This window comes from Symphodus melops (assembly GCF_947650265.1).
Source record: "Symphodus melops genome assembly, chromosome: 16".
NCBI lineage: Eukaryota > Metazoa > Chordata > Actinopteri > Labriformes > Labridae > Symphodus > Symphodus melops.
Window position 1 is genome coordinate 10,974,699 of NC_136706.1, and position 18,332 is coordinate 10,993,030.

The window sequence follows — 18,332 nt, forward strand, 5'->3', positions numbered from 1 at the left end:
GGACTGTACAGGTGAATCTGTTGAAGGGATAGAATAAAAAAAAGTGAGAATAAAAAACTAAAATCCATCTCTTGACGTATCAATGAGAGAGATGAAAGAAAAATGTCCGTTGAGGTCATGCTACCTGGCTATGATGGCCTGTTTTAAAGCACCTCTCATGCCCAGTGGAGACCCAGCATCCTATGAAGCATGCAGAATCAGGAGCAGGTGCACAGCTGTTCAGGGCTCATAGCACTGATAGACAGAGGGGACGTGTCCGTGCACTGCAACAAAAAAAAGAATGCAAAGCATGACTTTGCAAATGCAAACAAATTCTGCAACACTAGAGCAACAGAAACGGTTTTTCACCCTATGGATGTCCATTGTGCCGTGTTTTTATATGTGCGACCGTTACACCCCTAAGTACTGTAGATTTGGCCGCACAGTTGTTGACCCTCTCTCACTCGCTCGTTCAGACATTCATGCACAAAGTTGCCAAGTTCAACAGAAAGCAACAAAACCACATTTCTATCTGAAAGGACCCCAGAGGAAACTCAGCCATTTGTGTAATTACACATTACATAAGCACCATTGTTGCGCTAGGTGTGCCATGTAAAAGAAGCCAATAACGTATATGTGAACATGTGTGCAGTTTTCGGAAGGGATGCTATCTTGAAGCTTATTTAATGTTATGTGAATTCTGGCCTCATAACATTTTTCTGCGCGATCATCACATTTCCACATGATTATCCAATTTAAGGTTAACAAGTTCAGTGCTTCTACAATGCAGTTCTTGATCTCTAAAGCATAACAACTTTTAGTCATCATAAGCCATCTTGTTTTTTTTTTGTTTTTTTTTTTTTGTTTTTTTAATAACAGATGTTATTTTAACCGAATGCGTCTCTCACGCCTTAGAAAGGTATATTTTTAGCAGCACTTGATTTTGATTGCTGATCTGAACTCGCTGAAAAGCATCTTTCACATTCCCCTTCACTTGCAGCTTGCCTCTAAACGGCGGAGCCGGCTGATAATTGCATAATTACTCGCCGTGTTAGTGATTCAGCTAATTACACACAGCTATGAGTGCATATTGAATTATTTTCGCTGCGCTATCGTGTGTTCTCATCTGTCTCTCACGCTGTTTCAGTTGCCGTGGTGTATTATTAGAAGATTGCTAACGAAAATAGATGCACAGTTTTATTTTCCGTATACTGAGTGGACCCTTTAAATGAGAGACGGGAAAAAAAAAAAGAAAAAAAAAACACCAGAGGATTTTCTGTTTTCTCTCTTTGCTTTTTATCTATCAGAGCAGATTTTAAAATCCCACGGAAGAGCCACACAGACGCATATTTACATATCACTTTGAACATGCTAGGACACACACACAGAGCTTTAGGGAGAGCTGTCGTCCTGTGCTCGATGTGCTCGCTTTGATTGTTAATATTAGTATGCCTTCTGAATTGTACCAAGGCACGCAGGTGCTGTTTCATTAGGAATTCCACTTTAATGCACTGTGGATAGAGAACGTGAGATTCTTTCAGATGAGAATATCCAATTGAATGTAATTATCATCAGAGGCTTCAGATACGTTAACAGGTCAAGGCTCAGACTGTATGTTTGAATTTTACTTGTGGTGATTTCGAGAAGCATTGGCACACACACACACACACACACACACGCACACACACATACACACACACGCATAAAAATGGGGAAAAAAAACAAACTGGGAGGGATTGGGAGGGTGGGCGAATGAGGCAGCCTCGTGCCATTGCAGTTAATCATTGGTTGGAGCCACAGGAAATGGGAGGGGCCTCTGTGCCACTGTTTCTGTAGAGAGAGAGAGAGAGAGAGGCAGAGAGAGTGGAAGAGAGACAGCAAAGGAGAATAAAAGAACACAGGGGGGGGGTGTTCTTCCAGCATCGGTATGCCTTCCTACCTCATTTCCACTCCAGACATAGTTGCTGCTCCTCTGGATAGAAACAACAGCTGAGGTGTGTTTGTTTGTGTGTGCGTACGTACACGTTTTTAATATCAGTGACCCTGTGCGCTGTCTACATCCTCTCAGCTCGTGGCAGTCTGTTGGGATCTTTTTGGGAAACACCAGGCAGAAAGTGAAGAGGACAACGAAAGGTGTTTAAGGAGCAGCAAGAAACGAGAGAAGAAGAAGAAACAGCCGAAGGACGGAATAAAAAGAAGAAAATATTCCTAATAGTTCCTGTCAATTTATGGAGGCAGAACATTACAGACTTAATGCATTTTCACCGGAACATGCATCTGTGATTCTGTGGAACTGAGACAGATAGGAGGGAGCCTCAATCTGCGCTTTCTGCAGCTGCGGCAGATGTTGAAGACATTTCCGGCTTTATAGGGAGCAGAGGTATTTCAAGCATAGATAGGACTGGAATTCCCTTTAAACAAAGTCACGTTTTTTCCTGTTTTTTTTTTCTTCTTCTTCTTTTCATTTATATGCTTTCAGCTGGGACTTTGGGGTTTTTTTCTGGAAAAAGAAAGAACAAAAGGAATACAAACCTTTCTGTTTCAAACTGTTTTCTTCTGTTGCGTGGTTTTTTTTTCATTTCTGTTAAAGCCCAACTGCGTGCATCGAGGACAAACCGAGGGGGCGTCCCTCGCCGTCCTTTCCATCCCTTTTGCATTCAAAATGGCAGATGGCAGCAATCTCAGCGTGGAACCACAGCATGGAGCTCTGTGCTTGAACTGAAACTGTACAGCTGCTTTCAGAACTAGCCGGCGACCCGTCCAAACACTGATTCCTTTGGTTCAGTCTACCCTTATAGGGCCCTTCCAACAGGTATTCCTGCCCAAGATGATGAATTCCTCCTTGGATCAGTGGAACCAGAGCACTGCTGACCCTTCAAACATATCTGCTCCCTTCTGCCTGCTTGAGATTGGCTATTCCCAAGCTTTCTCCACCTGCCTCCTGGAAGTCTCCATCATTCTGCTCCTGACTGTTCTGATCATTTCCGGGAACCTTGTGGTCATTTTTGTGTTCCACTGTGCCCCCTTGCTTAGCCACCACACCACCAGCGCTTTCATCCAGACTATGGCGTACGCCGATCTGCTGGTGGGGGTCAGCTGCCTGTTTCCATCACTGTCCCTCCTCCATCACCTCCAGGGCCTCGACCCCAAACTCACCTGCCAGGTGTTTGGGTACATGGTGTCTGTTTTGAAGTCGGTTTCAATGGTGTCATTAGCGTGCGTGAGTGTGGATCGCTACATCGCCATCACACGACCTCTGACTTACGCTTCTCTGGTAACACCTTGTCGGGTCCGCTTCTGCATCGTTCTCATATGGCTCTACTCTGCTCTGGTGTTCCTCCCGTCCTTCCTTGATTGGGGGAAACCAGGTTACCACGGAGATGTGCTGGAATGGTGCGCAGTCAAGTGGAAGACAAGTCCAGCTTTCACCACCTTCATCGTTGCGCTGCTCTATGCCCCCGCCGCTCTGACTATCTGCTTTACCTACGCCAACATATTTAGAATCTGTCGGCAGCACACCCGGGAGATCAGCGAGCGCCACGCACGCTACAGACCCCAACAGCTGCAGGGCCCAGGACCAACAGTGGGCTCTGGAAATGCAAAAGAGCAAGGACAGTTGCCCCATTTGCCCCAACCACAAAAATCCCAACAGCAGTATCAGCAGCCCACATCAACATACCCGGACAAACGATACGCTATGGTACTGTTCCGTATAACGAGCGTGTTTTACATCCTCTGGTTGCCCTACATCATCTACTTTCTATTGGAGAGCGCAAGGATCTACGAACACCCCGCAGCCTCATTTCTAACCACATGGCTCGCCATCAGCAACAGCTTCTGTAACTGTCTCATCTACAGCCTCTCCAACTCTGCCTTCAGGAAGGGCCTCAAACGCCTCTGCTCCTTCTGTTTACAGCACAGTGGCAACGGCTTCGGGGTTAGGAACACCAAAAAGGCTTTTGTCCTCTCTGTAGAGAAAGGCTGCTTAGGGCCGGGGTATGGATACGGCCATGGTCAAATAGGAATTGGCACAACATGTCATGTGTGAGGCACACAACCTGGTCTGAACTTTAAAAGATGCCTGATTCAATTGCTGTTAAATGTCTCCTCCTTTCAGCTTAAATATGCTTTAAAGAGACAGACGGAGGCGTTGATCTGCCACTGCTGTTTTTTTCTGTCGCATTTAGAGGTTACACAGGCGTCCTCTTTGCACATGCCACGGCTGGCCAATACAGAGGAAAGGAGTCGAGCAAAGCACTGAAGGACGAAAAGGATGGAATGCAAGGTGTTGACAAGGGAACTGAAACACTTTGTACTGTGTGGACAAGGTCTGTGTGTGAGCGATCGGGGGAAAAAAGTTCTCCAAAATCTTGGGAGAAGGGAACTCTTTTTGAGGTTGAACATTTTATCCTTAACTTATTTTGCCAAAATAACAAAATGTTGTCAGAGAAATGTTTCCGAAGAGCTGTACGTGTAGTATTTATAATGAGTGAATGCAAACTGAACACTTGCCTGCTGGTTATGGAACTCTTTTAGATGTTTTCATTTGCTCTTAACCCCCTCAGTATGACTCGAACAGATGCAACAGTGATTTCACCTGGCTACAAAGAGTCAGTCACAAAGAAGTGGAGGAAATGATGTCTGCCTGTTTGCATCGACTAAATTGACCGCAATTTGTCAGCATCAAGACGTTTACCAATAGACTTTTGACTTTTGGATTATTTATTGATGTTGTAAATAACAAAATGTGATGTCTTCGAGTGAGCTTCACACGTTGCATATGATTTTGAGATATATGTGATATAAATTGCTACCCAGTTTTGCTGTATGACTGTTAATCTGAACTTTTTGTCACGTTCATTTAAAAAAAACAAAAGAAAATTCTGAATTGCACTTTTCTCATGTTGATGATGTGCATTTGTCACAACCATTGAAAAGGTAAATCAAGACCAAGAAAGGATGTACCTGCCACTGCTCACTAATTATGGAACATTTATGGGCTCATTTTACAGACTTCTAATCGAAGGCAAAAAAAACAAAAAACAATTTAAGCATTTGGATAAAAGAACCTTGAACTGTGATGCTCGCCCACCTGGGATCAGAAGTAGTATTGTAATGAATAGTGCTCAATGGGGGGCAATTTCACATTAACATCATGTCACAAATCTTGTATGTGGTATTGTGACTGCACTTAGTAATACATAGACACACTAACACACACACATGGCAACACGGGAAGATTACATTTCAATGGAACAGACAAAAAGCCCATTGACTCAGCCTGCAGGCCAACCATGAAGATGGTTCTGACCCCTCACCTCCATATGTGTGTGGGTCCGTGTGCATGCAGTCTGTTTACATCATCTTGTGGCCATGTGTAAGTTTTTGGGTTATTTCACTCCAAACTTGATGTTTAACGATGAAGACCAATACCGGGCTGTATTTTATCCAAATGTACATATTGTTTCGTAAACCTGCAGTGTGTGAAAACGACCTCTAATTGGAACAATGGAGGCTTGTGCCACAGTTGATTTAGGTGCGGGTAATCTAGCTTTATACACTTTATGTAATCTACCAAAGAAAGTTCAACAGATTCTCTTGGTTTGATATTTTTGTAAACATCTTAAAATTGGAGCTTTGGAACAAAACAGGCAGGTTTCACAAAAAAGTTAGTGGAGGTTCACTGCACTGTGTTGGCTCTGTGATGCCTTATGTGCTCGATTATGACTGTTAGTATATGTTGCCTTGTCAAAAACACACAAAAAAAAAGATTTTTGGGAAAGGATTTCCCTTCATCTATAGAGGGCTCCCCTTTAAAGCTTATGACTGTTTTCTGTGTGGCAAATGACACAGACTGGAAACTGTTTGTGTACAGGATAGCAATGATTCCACCATATTTAATCATACATGTTACGTAGGCTGCTCCTCAAACGTTTCTCAGTCATTGTTCGTGACGTCTGTAAAATTTTAAAAAAGGAGCAAACGCGTGTCTCGAAATTGTTAAATGTTTGCATGCATTGTTGTGCGTATGAGTGTGAGTGCTTAAATGTGTGGATTCGACCATTGGCTGACTAAGACTGTTTACAGTGTTCCAGCAGGGTGCTAACGGAGTGACGAGCTGTCATTGCTTTATTAGCAGAAAATCCCTTCCCTTCACAAATACTTTGTTGTTTGAGTGTATGTGTGTTTGATGTGCACTGGTGGTAGTCAGATTTAAATGCTGTCTTAGTTTAGCTGTGATCTGTGAAGCATTGCCAAATATTGTCAACTTTCCTATTTATGCTTTGTTTTGGTCAGAAATGGCGTATTGAATGTCTTATTGTCAAACTAGAGGAATTTATTTTTGTAAATGACTCTTGTCTTTTCACCTGTGAAGTGATACATGATGCAGATTCTGATGCAGGTTCAGAGCATGACTGAAGCCGTGTTTTAAAGATTTATTGTACGCCACTTGGACAGCTTGCCACTATTGTTTCCCACAGTAGTTTATGGTACAATTTCTCAGACATGTTTTGGGATAAAGGGCAAAGTGTCTTGGGAAATTAGTTTGCCAGAACGTGATCGCGTTAGCACACACGCGCACACATACACACACACACACACACACACACACACACACACACACACACACACACACACACACGCACACACAGACACACATTCCTGTTTTCCTATGGGAAAACAATCGGCTCTCATGATCTCAGGGGAATGACACTCTGGAGGTGGGTGTCTGCTGGTGTAGGGCCATGTTGGGAAGGATTAGAGTGAATGGAGGGAATATGGGCTCTTTAAAGAAAGCCATTTGAAGAGTAAAATGCAGCATTCTTTATTGAGATAAAGGAATAGATGTTGGTTGGGTACAGCCCTTCGTGAGCAAATAACCCGTAAATTAACATGACTGAAAAAAGACTATCGGGGGGAGTGATTTTCAGGTATAAAAGTGACACATAAAATACATAAAAGATCCAAAATAGGGAGACTAAAATGGTTCCTAACTTCCACAGCAACTAGTTGAGAAGTGTTTCTATAGTACACACTGTCAAATCCTTCTGTTTAAATCCTCTTTGCAGAAACATAAGAGAGCAGCTGCTGCGTTTTCATCTCTTCTGACTTAATTTTCAAACAGCTTTAGGTGCATCACTACTTTCTGAGCTTCGAGTACCCAGATGAGAAAAATCAGAAGTTCAAATAAAACGCGTCGCTCATTGTAAATAAAAGTAAAAAAAAAAAAAAAACATTCCTGGGGTTTACTGATACATGAAACACAGCTCAGACAAGTCTTGTCTTGAACTGTTTGGAAGCGATTTAACACAAAGTCATTACAGTACGTTTAGTCGTATTTAGTCTGATTGTCTGTAGAAGGAGAGATTGTACAGTTCTACACAGCCTCACATTGTGCACTTCGACACACAAACGCACAACCACCCACCCAGCCAATGGTATTTCCTTATCCGTCCTTTAATCGGTATTTAGTTTTCTTCTTTGTTTTCAAAAAGTCTGTAAATAGGCCACACCAAACCCCCCCCCCCCCCCCCCCCCCCCCCCCCACGAATGGCTGACTCATGACCCAGCTGTTCTGAGGAGCAGATTATTCCCCCATTAAGATCAGACTGACCAGAGCTAACAGCTCAGTCTGGAAACGGCCCAAAAGACAATCTGCACAAGTTTCTTTGGGTTTCAACAATCAATGCTGAAAATGAACAATGGCTCATTTGTTCGTATAAGATTGAGAAAGTTAAAACCATTTAACACTTGTTTCATACAAACCAGTGTTGTATTTCGTACGTCATGGTTGCTGAAGTTCTGATGAGGTTTTTATTTAATTTTTTTTTTTTTTTTGTTAACGTCAAAACGCGTGTCATTTTGTTCTCATTAAAGCCGGTCCCTGTGACAAATAAGATACCATTCATTACATGATGCTTTGTAGGTGTACGGCCTATATGGTGTTATAAAATGATGTGTAAATGTACTGAATAAATAATAAATGTGATGCTTCTATGTATTCATTCTTCCTTTCACATAATAATTTTAAACGTTCTTTATCCGCGTGCTGTTGAATCCCAGCAGTTATCTCTTTTTGTCCAGGAGATTCAAACACACATGCTGTGTTGTTTAAGAAAAAGAACAAGAAGCAGAACATTTTCACAATAAGACTGCAGATAAGTACCGCTGGCAGAACATTTAATAGCCTAGTGGATAACAGCAGTAAGCTTTACACCAGCACAGATTTATCCATCATGCGCTGCATCTGGTTTGCTTTGGTTTAGATCGATACAGATACAAAATAAATAGTGCCTGTGTCAACGTGCTGTAACTAATCTGTAATAAATCAGTACCATATTGGTGCAGGCAGTGTCCCTGCTGAAATCTCAGTGCTGTCAAAGCTGCAGTGAGGCTAGCTCAATGGGGAAATAAAGCCATACAAAATGTAGGCCGCTGTATTTTGAGCTATGTTTGTAGTTGACGATCTGATCTTGTCATTTCCATCTACAGAAGCTCCCATCTCTGTCTGCCATCTCGGTTCTGATCAGTCGTACTTTGCCCGCTCTCCTGACACAGAAGCAGTATATTGAGTGCTCAAAAAGTAGGGCAGGAGACGAGTGATTAAGATTTAATGAAGGATTATGCTAAGGTGAAAAAAACAGCATTGGGCTGCTTGAGCGTGGGCTGTTGATTACAGATAATTGTAAAGAAAGAGTGAAGAAATCACTGCACTTTAACTCATACGCTCTTCTATGTATATATTCTCTCTCTTGTGTTTGTGATGGATGAACACATCAAGACAATGCCGGACATTTTTCAAAGCTTGAACATGACATCGTTTCTTCTGTCGTTTACAATCCAGTGAAATAACCAATGTGCCTCGTCTTTGAGTCAGGTTTCTATCAAGCCTGGTAAGTTTCACTTCATGTTCTCTTAGCGTCTCAGCGTGGTCCTTTTTGGAGCAAAGAAAGAATAACAGAATGACATGTCAGCTATTGTGTTGAGTCAGAGAAAATCAGGGACATAAACAATAGAAGGCTCTCTACACAGTCTTCCCACGGAAGCTCTACTCCGGTACCTTATTCCTAGCTGAAGACGCGCACACGCACACGCACACACACACACACACACACACACACACACACACACACACACACACACACACTGTATTTGTTTTTTGGCCTACCCCAAGCAAAGAGTTTCATAATGTTTGTCTATAAGAAGAAGATGTTTTGTCCCATGTCTTACATTAAGATTCTGCACAGTCAGTTACATGTCACTGACAAAGACGGTGCTCAGAAAAACATCATGCTTGTTTTTTTCACTTGAATGGAAACGCAGCACGAGCGGCTGTAGCAGTCGAAGTCGGCTTGAGTGCAACAAGAATAGAGGGAACTTTTGATTGGTGATGACTTGTGATAGGTCTTTGGCAAAAAAAAAAGTCTTGAATGATTATTCATCTCCTGTGATGTTGTGGGAACCTTTAATTTGTTGAATCTGTTGAACTTGAACTGCATATTTCTTTCCACTGCACTCATTGTCGGGACAAGGGAGCAGGACTGATCCTTACATCTCACTTATGGAGAAAAAAAAAGTAAATAAGTTATTTTGAAAGATTTTGAGCGATTCTTTAAATGTTCACAACACATTCACATTGATTCCATATTTGAGTATAATTAAATAAATGTGTTATGTTGTTCTCTTTAAATGTCAACACATACAAACACTTACCTAAGCATTTTCTCTCTCGCCCCTCTCTTTCTCTCTATATTGTTTTAAGTCTCTCTCTCTCTCTCTCTCTCTTCCTGTCCACTATTCTGAGACACTGGTTATGTTTTCTCTCCCCTCTCACGCTACACTCATTCAAACTTCTCTTCGACCCAGCAGACGGACGGACAGAGAGGAAGCTTCATTGGCCGTTATGTCAGAGGTCTTTGTACTTGCTCTCAGCACTTCAGATAAGTATCATTTAAGTGGTGCTTTTACAAACATGGATCTTTATCGTCCACTGAGAGACTGAAGCGCGGTGTAATGAGCCCTTCACACTCGACGCTGTCGTCCCACCCCTTTGATCAAAAACCAATCAGTTTTGCTTTTAAAGATTTCTGTCCGGCCTGTGTGCTCCTTTCAATGGATGATTTTCAGTCTGGTTCAAAATACAAAAAGGCTTTACTTTTCAATTCAATTCAATTCAAAAAACTTTATTTGTTCCCGGGGGTCAATTCAAGACTCCTGCCAAGTCTCAAAATTTGAAAATCCAGAAAGAAACGATATTCAGAGTAATTGGTGGGACCGCAAGTAGTGATGATTTTCATTATAGATAATCTAAATTCATTGCTCTCTCATTGGTTATGTGACATGTCAATTTTGAAATCTCATATACCCAATGAGGGGGTAAAATGTTTGCGTAAGATTTGTATCAGAAAATGGAGGAGCTAACTGTTCAACATGAGGACAGAAAAAAGTCGATAAAGATGAAGAGCATAGACCTCAACAACAGCGATGTCAGGTCAGTGGATGATCTTTAGCCTGTCTCAGGAAAAGGGACTTTAAATTCTATTTAATACATCAACCATGTCACGAGCAGGGAACAGATCCCACTTTGACCAAAATGACTCAAACAACCAACATTACACAAAGTCTCTTAACATCCAGTGAATTACCTTCACACACACACACACACACACACACACACACACACACACACACACATACACACACACACACACACACACACACTGGGTGTGGTTGATGTTTTGGAATGAGCTTTAAAAAAAAAAAAATCCCTGTTGTGGGTCTGATCTCTATTAGCTCATTTTGTTTCGTCGTTCCTTTCTTCCTGTATTTGGTTGTTATATTATTTCTGTTCCCTTCTCTTCCTCTGTGGAAGTTGGAACAGAAAGCTTGAAAAAGGAGAGGGTGGGACTTCATGGTTACACTGACAGGGAGGCCCAGAAGGGCTAATAAGCTACAGAAAAGAGATTTGAAAAGCACTTCTGAAGGGATTTGTGAGGTATTTAGCTCAAATTTCTATCTGCTAGAACCACAGTGCTGGAAGAACGACTTTAATAATAGAGATTTAAATACTCTGCAGGGATTCATTGGAAGCTTTAGTATATCTCACATTTGAGGAAGGCACAGGATGCTGACTAAGTAGTCAGGATGCTGACTACTTTTGGAGGTGGACAGACTGACATACTAGGGTGTAATAAAGTCTATTAAGGAATGTCTGACTCTAAAAAATAGATAATTGCCTTATTTGTCATCTGCTGTCACCCAAACATACAGCTCTAGTTTCAAAGCCACTTCATCTCCAAAGTCTGTATGAAGATATCAAAAAGTATTTTTTACTTGTGATGTTACTCCCACAGTGTGAGTGTGTTGCGTGGGTTTTGGACATGCCTCTGTATTTATTGCAGTGTATTTTGAATTTAAATTTCAATCTCCTCTCTTCTCGTCTTCTCACACTTATTTTTATTTTTGCAATGTTGAGTGAAATGTTGGACTACCATATGACTAAGATCAGTCAGACTTGATCACTCTGACTTTTCACCATGGTCAGGGTAACTATTAATCGTAACAGTTATTACCAGCTTTCTGACTGAACAAGTGTGGAGGACATTGTTATGTTTCAGATAATGTACAGTAGTTTTTCATTGCAGAAAGAAACCTCACTCTCCAAATGATCTTATTAATTACACATATGATAGCACAAAGGTATTAGCATTCGGCTAAAAGCATTCCTCGCTCATTACGCCAACAAATGTGTACGTCTGCACAATTTAAATAAGATCTTAAACTGTGTGCTTATCCAATTCCTTAAAAATAGAAGTGTGGGCTTTACTCCTCCAAAAACTATTTATAAATACATCATAACTTCTTCACAATAAGAAAACGAATACACTGTTGTGTTAGAATGGCTTCAAATGTTCTGCCAGAGGCTCCATTTATTACAAACAACATCAAATCTTTTTTCTTTTCTTTTCAAAGAACACACACACACACACACACACACACATCACACACACACACACACACACACACACACACACACACACACACACACACACACACACACACACACACACACACACACACACACACACACACACACACACACACACACAACAAAACAGCACCCTGTGGTGGTGCTGATAGCTCTTATCCTGTTTGGAAACATTTGTATTCACACCTCCTCACATCTCCTGCTGTCTGTTTTAGTCACCCGTCTCTGCTGCCCTCCAGACAGGAGGTCTTGGAGTTGAATTATTCTGTTACAGTTTGGCTTTGTGCTGGTAAAATGTGTTCTGATCAAAGCAAACACCATCTTATCAGCATGGTATTGAGTGCAGTATTTTAGCCTTGAGTTATCTTCCTGTTAAATGACTTCCTTGTGATTATCACCCAGAAATACCGTGATGTGTTCGCTTTTTTTCCCCCTGGAGTGAATGTTCAGATAAAAGTGCCGTTTATTCTATTTCAGTGTCCATATTAGGGGAATAACACAAAGGTCAGATTTATATTTCTGTCACAGCTATCTTGTTTTGTTTTTGTTAGCGCTGCATACTGTACATACTGTTATTTGTAGCTCTTGTTGCCGTTGTTTGTCTCTGCTTGTTCAGCTTGACACTTTTGAGTTTTCATCCTCTAAATGTATTGAAATAAGAGCTGAGATGTACAGAGACGTGATGTGTACAGTCTGTGCCATACAAGAGAACACTCTGTGCTGCCAGTAATTCATCCAGCCCTGTACTATAAATCCCACCAATGTGAACACTGACCACTGCTGGGCCTCTGTGGAATTTATTCCCAGGCGTCCAATAAAACATGTTGTTGCATCTCTTAATGTCTTTATTTCTACTGAGGCACATGGTCACCCACCTTGACCTGTTTGTCTGCCCCTCCCTCTTGTCTGGTTGTTAGGAGTCCCCGCAGGACAGTGCCATCACCAGGGACATCAACAGGACTTTCCCAGCTCACGACTACTTTAAAGACACTGGAGGAGACGGTCAAGACTCCCTGTACAAGATCTGCAAGGTAGGACACACAAAATTCAAGATGTTCACGTTACATTACAACGATCCAGAGGAAACCTTCAAGACAGTGGAGCTCAGAAACCCCCGGGAAGATGCATCGTTTTGGTAGCAATAACAGCCATTGTGAGAAACTCTTGGAAATAATAGCAATCGACATGTGCTGCAGAGTCACATTTCCCTTCAACACGATGTAATTACTGTGCTAATGACTAGCTGTACAGTAGGTCTAATGATAAAGTTAGTGGAGCAGTAGTGAGAGCTGTCACAGCTAAAGGCCACTGATCATTAATTAACTCAACAGCCACTCTTGTTCCTGGGTGGTTCAGCAGGTTCACAAGCATCAACACCTGTCAAGAAATGCAACAGGTTTGAAATCGAAAAAGCCCTCACAACCTGCCGTTTAAGGCGACACAGCTGACACACACACACACACACACACACACACACACACACACACACACACACACACACACACACACACACACACACACACACACACATAGTGCTGTGGACACACTCAAAAAAGGAACTTATCAATCATAATTTCGTCAGGCTTATTATTTTCCTCATGAGGATGTGCATGTGCCTTTTACAGTGGAGACATTCACACACACACACACGAGACGTCTGGCTGCAGTTTCATCATAGCTTCCTTTTCATTACATTCATTATGTATAGCTCAGGTGAGAGCATCCATCACCAGACAAGCACCTCCTCAGGTGTGTTTGAATAATTCAGCGGGCCCCCCCATTTCCTGTGTGTGTGTGTGTGTGTGTGTGTGTGTGGATCGATTCCTCCACACTTTGTCCAGCTGACTTGTTCTCATTATTTGTGTTTGTAGCTCACTAGGCCACTGCAGCCATTTTTTTTCTCCAAACTCTCTCACTCTACTTACATTTACTCAATTCCATATGTACCAACACTTCTCTCCAACAACCCTTTCTTTGTCCTCCCTGTTTGCCTGTCCTCATGGTCCAACATGATTTATCTTTCTACTCTCACTTTTTTTTTTGTGGGCCTTTTTGTTCATTTATTGTAGAGATCAAAAAGGCTATCGAGTTAGAAATCAGAAAGAGAGAGTCAGGAGTGACAGGAGAAAGGAGCCACAGGTCAGATTTGAACCTTGGCCACTCGGTCGGAGGACTTTAACCTCTGTACATGGGGTGTGCACATTAACCATGAGCACACAATGTGAACACTTCAACATATTTAAATTTTAATAATGGGAGAAACGGAGCAGATATTTCCCTCAACAACCGATGCATCAAAATGTAAGCACCCTATACCCAAATAATTCTACTGGGGGTTCAAACACTACATATTTCGACATTCCTGTTGGACTTGAGATCTTGTCTAAAGAAGTTAACTTTTTGTTGTGTAATGTGTCACTGTATTTTTATATATTTAATTAAAAGTCGTGTTTAGCTCCTGGTGTGGCTCCAGGCTGGCAGACATCTCCTCTAAAAAATCCCGTTCGGCTGCTCGTTCATTGACTGCTGCTGAACTTGCTCTGGGCTGTTTTCTTGCCAGGACTTCAGGAAAGATGCCGAAATGAGCTGCAACCGTTCCTCATTAGCTGTGAATTTCTCACAATACATTGTATCATTTGATTTTGTGATGAAATATGAACACATCTTCATGTTAGCTTTCAAAATGTCGGTTTGAATACATCGCAGGTTTTTGTTGCACTTCTCCAAAATGTGAACAAAACACAAGAATGAGACACAAAGGAATGTCTGAATGACTAACAGCATAAATAAAACACCAGGGGTAAAATATACATGTTGAAAGTAGCTTCAAAAGCATCAGCCCAGAATGTTTTAAAAATCATTTCTTCTCCTTCATAACTTTCCCAATTCCCGGTGAGACATTTTCTTACTGTGTGTCTGTTTGCCTCTGTTCTCTCCCCCAGGCCTACTCTGTTTACGATGAGGAGATTGGCTACTGCCAGGGACAATCCTTTCTGGCTGCTGTGCTGCTGCTGCACGTGAGTTCACATATCAGGAGGAAAAAAAAAAAATGCTGCTTTTCAAACAAGTTTAAGAGCTCAGCAAGGACTGTTTTGTTTTCATTTGACATCGGTATCTTCTGTGACATTCTGCAATGACGAAGGATTGGTCTGGCTTCTTTTGGATTTCGAGACGTCTGTGTCGTTTATTCACTGTGGCACATGATCTTTTACTGCACCATAAATAACAGTTTTAGGAAGAATTCACGTGCAAGGGGTCGTCTGTCGTGCACCGACATTTGATTTTCTTATGAATTGTGTCTGATATGTTCCTTTTCACCCACCAGCGCTTGTGGTTCAGAGAAAGGATGTTACTGCCCCCTAGTGGACAAACAAAGTCCTAAAGAAGTTGATAGATGAGGAAAGATGTGTATCAATTATAAAGGTTGAAAAATATGTATGAAGGAGTTGCTGGGAAATCATTACTTTGTTAGATAAGCCTCTTCAGAAATGTTTCCTATCTGCATGTGCCGGCGTTTTTTAGATGCCTGAGGAGCAAGCTTTCAGTGTCCTCGTCAAGATCATGTTTGATTACGGGCTCAGGGACCTTTTCAAGCAGAACTTTGAAGACCTACATTGCAAGTTTTTCCAGCTCGAGAGACTCATGCAGGTATGTGTGCTCCATTTGCAGATTTCTTTTCAGGTTTTTGATACATTTGGATACATTTCGGTTGTTGTATTTTTTGTACTCTCTTTGATTTATCAACCTTACCCCCCCCCCCCCCCCCCCCCCCCCCCCCGTCTCTCTCTAAAACAGGAATATTTACCAGACCTTTACAACCATTTCCTGAATGTGGGTCTGGAGGCCCATATGTATGCCTCTCAGTGGTTCCTCACCCTCTTCACAGCCAAGTTTCCTCTCTACATGGTCTTCCATATCATTGACCTGCTACTGTGTGAGGTTTGTATGCACGTCAAGAACAAACACAACTTCGCTGATCACACTAACTTTAAAAAAAAAAAAGTTTCATTGTCAGTTCATTTATTTGAGTATTTAACATTCTCCAGTTTCCCAAAAAGTAAAAGAGAAACTATTTTTTATTTTGGTCAGTTAGTCAATGCTTCTAGATGCTGATCAGCTGGTAAATGCTTCCACTGAAATGTTAAAAGGTTTTATGTGAGAAGCATGAAGTAAGATAAGTTTGAATGGATAATTACCTGAAGGGGCCTGTTCGTCTAAAGTTCCACTCAACGACAGAGGGACTAGGAGTTTCTGATTTTTCACGTCAGATGAGACAAAAATTATTTTCCCAGCTGAAACCATGTCCTATCCATTACCTCAAAAATACCATCATTATGGTGATGCATGACACTGGGATGCTGTAACGGTGAATCCTGGCAGTAGGAACTTGGAGGATATTCACGAAGGAGAAAATGATGGAGAGGAAAAAAAATACAGAGAGGAGAATCTGCCAAATCACACTGACAGCCACTGACTAAAGTGAAGATTCACCTTGAGGTCCAGACAAAGATAGAGTATCTCTGCACAGCTTTAAGTAGGCCAGCCAAATCCCCAAAAGAGACGGTACAAAAAAAAAAAAAAATCACAGTGCAGTTTGGTAAAGAAATACTGTTAGCAGAACTGCAATGTTCAGTGTTCTCTACTCGTAGTATTGTTCAAATGTTTCTGTGTTTGTTTGTAATCATGGCAAAATGTTTCCATTGGTGAAATATATTTAATAGTGATTCATAACACGCTCACTCTTCACTGTTTGCAGTGTTAATGCACATTTCTTTTGACGTACTAGTTCCTCAAATTGCTGAAATGTTTTCTATTTTTAGGGCATCAGTGTGATCTTCAATGTGGCTTTAGCACTTCTCAAGGTAAGCTGGCCCTGTCATGTGTGAATATTGATTTAATAACACATACTGTAATCATGTCGCACGTGCACAAAACCGTAAACCGTTGGTTGTAAAATGCAACCTTTTTTATGGAAGGTCAATTTAGCCTTAAAGCTATTAAAGTTTCAAAAACCTGTTTTCATTTTATATTAAAAATACATTTTCTCAGTTAGAAATTATCTTGGAAATAAATCTGAGCCCAGCAGCCATTTTTGACTTGTAAAAGACTTGTGTGGCTAAGACACAGGCTTGTGTTCCCGTCCTTCTTTTCTTCAGACATCAAAAGACGATTTGATCCAAACGGACTTTGAGGGCGCTCTCAAGTTCTTTCGTGTCCCGGTTCCAAAGAGGTATCGTTCTGAGGAAAATGCAAAGAAACTGATGGAGCTGGCCTGTAGCATGAAGGTGAGTTTAAAGTATAAAAGGATCACATGAAGAGTGTGAGTAACCTTGATTGCAGAGTACAACTAAAACAGTTATGCAAGTCCCTAATTTGACTTAAAGTCATGGTCTTCAAAGTCTCCCTGCAGTGCTATATTTATACCACTAGGGGTCGCTATTGACGTTTCAATCCAGTTTAATAGATATAAATAACTCACACACACCTCTCTTTTTATCTCTCTCTCATAAGGACACATGTGCACACACACACACACACACACACACACACACACACACACACACACACACACACCTGTCTCCTGGCCTGTTTCGATCAACCTGGCCTCGTTTGTAATATCCGCCTTTGAAAGTAACTTTGGGCAAGGACAAACACTACAGCAAACTTCTCAAAGGCGCCAACCCAGAATAAGATTCAAGCCTTTTGGCTCCTGGTTTGACAGGTGTGTAGCAGATAGAGGCACACAATAAACTTCTACAGCGTGGAGAAAATCTGGTGCAGTGAGGTGAGGGGACTTGTTTTAGTTCTCATGTTAGCGTACTCAGCTTTGAACAAAGATCTTGAGTTTTTGTTTAATAGGGCTCCTAAATAGGATACTGACCAACTTCTAAAGCACTGTCTTTAATTTGTGCTGCTTTCACCTCTCTGTATGCTCTCCGTCATGTGTGCCCTTGAATTGCACCCCAGGGACAAATAAAGAATATTGAATTATTCAGAGCTATTATTGTGGATTTTCACTGACCCTTCTGAAAAAGATGCAGTCTTTTAGAAGCGTTTGCCCTCTATTTACGGCATAATATAATTTCTGGTACATATCTGGCAAGAGAAAGTCATTCTAAGAAGTCATTAGACAAACTGACCTCAGCGAGAACCGTGGTGTTGGATCTGGGAATTAAATCTGAGTGAAGGTAAGCTAATCTGAAGCTTGGATGCCACTATAGGGGGATTAACAGACCAGATTACTGGTGCCCTCTTTGACTGATGATACTGACTTCTGATTGGAGCGCAAATCTCTTTGAGTTCCACGTGCTCTAACTTTTTTTTTTTTGCCAAGGTATAAAGTCCCTGTCTGAAATCTCTTGGT

General features: G+C 41.5%; 2 protein-coding genes across 6 annotated transcripts in view; both read left to right on the forward strand.

The window, feature by feature from the left end:
- rabgap1 (RAB GTPase activating protein 1) overlaps positions 1 to 18,332 on the forward strand; it is a 67,743-nt gene that overhangs the window by 31,523 nt on the left and 17,888 nt on the right. For all 5 annotated transcript variants that reach the window (XM_079364257.1, XM_079364254.1, XM_079364255.1 and 2 more), the window contains 6 exons: positions 12,886 to 12,999; positions 14,911 to 14,985; positions 15,491 to 15,616; positions 15,764 to 15,907; positions 16,789 to 16,830; positions 17,125 to 17,253. In XM_079364257.1, the coding sequence (XP_079220383.1) occupies positions 12,886 to 12,999; positions 14,911 to 14,985; positions 15,491 to 15,616; positions 15,764 to 15,907; positions 16,789 to 16,830; positions 17,125 to 17,253 (630 nt within the window). The remainder of the gene's footprint in view (positions 1 to 12,885; positions 13,000 to 14,910; positions 14,986 to 15,490; positions 15,617 to 15,763; positions 15,908 to 16,788; positions 16,831 to 17,124; positions 17,254 to 18,332) is intronic.
- On the forward strand, positions 2,475 to 4,849 carry LOC306837582 (putative G-protein coupled receptor 21). Its single transcript, XM_079365313.1, has one exon. It carries the CDS (start codon positions 2,807 to 2,809, stop codon positions 4,025 to 4,027), a length of 1,221 nt encoding a protein of 406 aa, XP_079221439.1. The 5' UTR covers positions 2,475 to 2,806; the 3' UTR covers positions 4,028 to 4,849.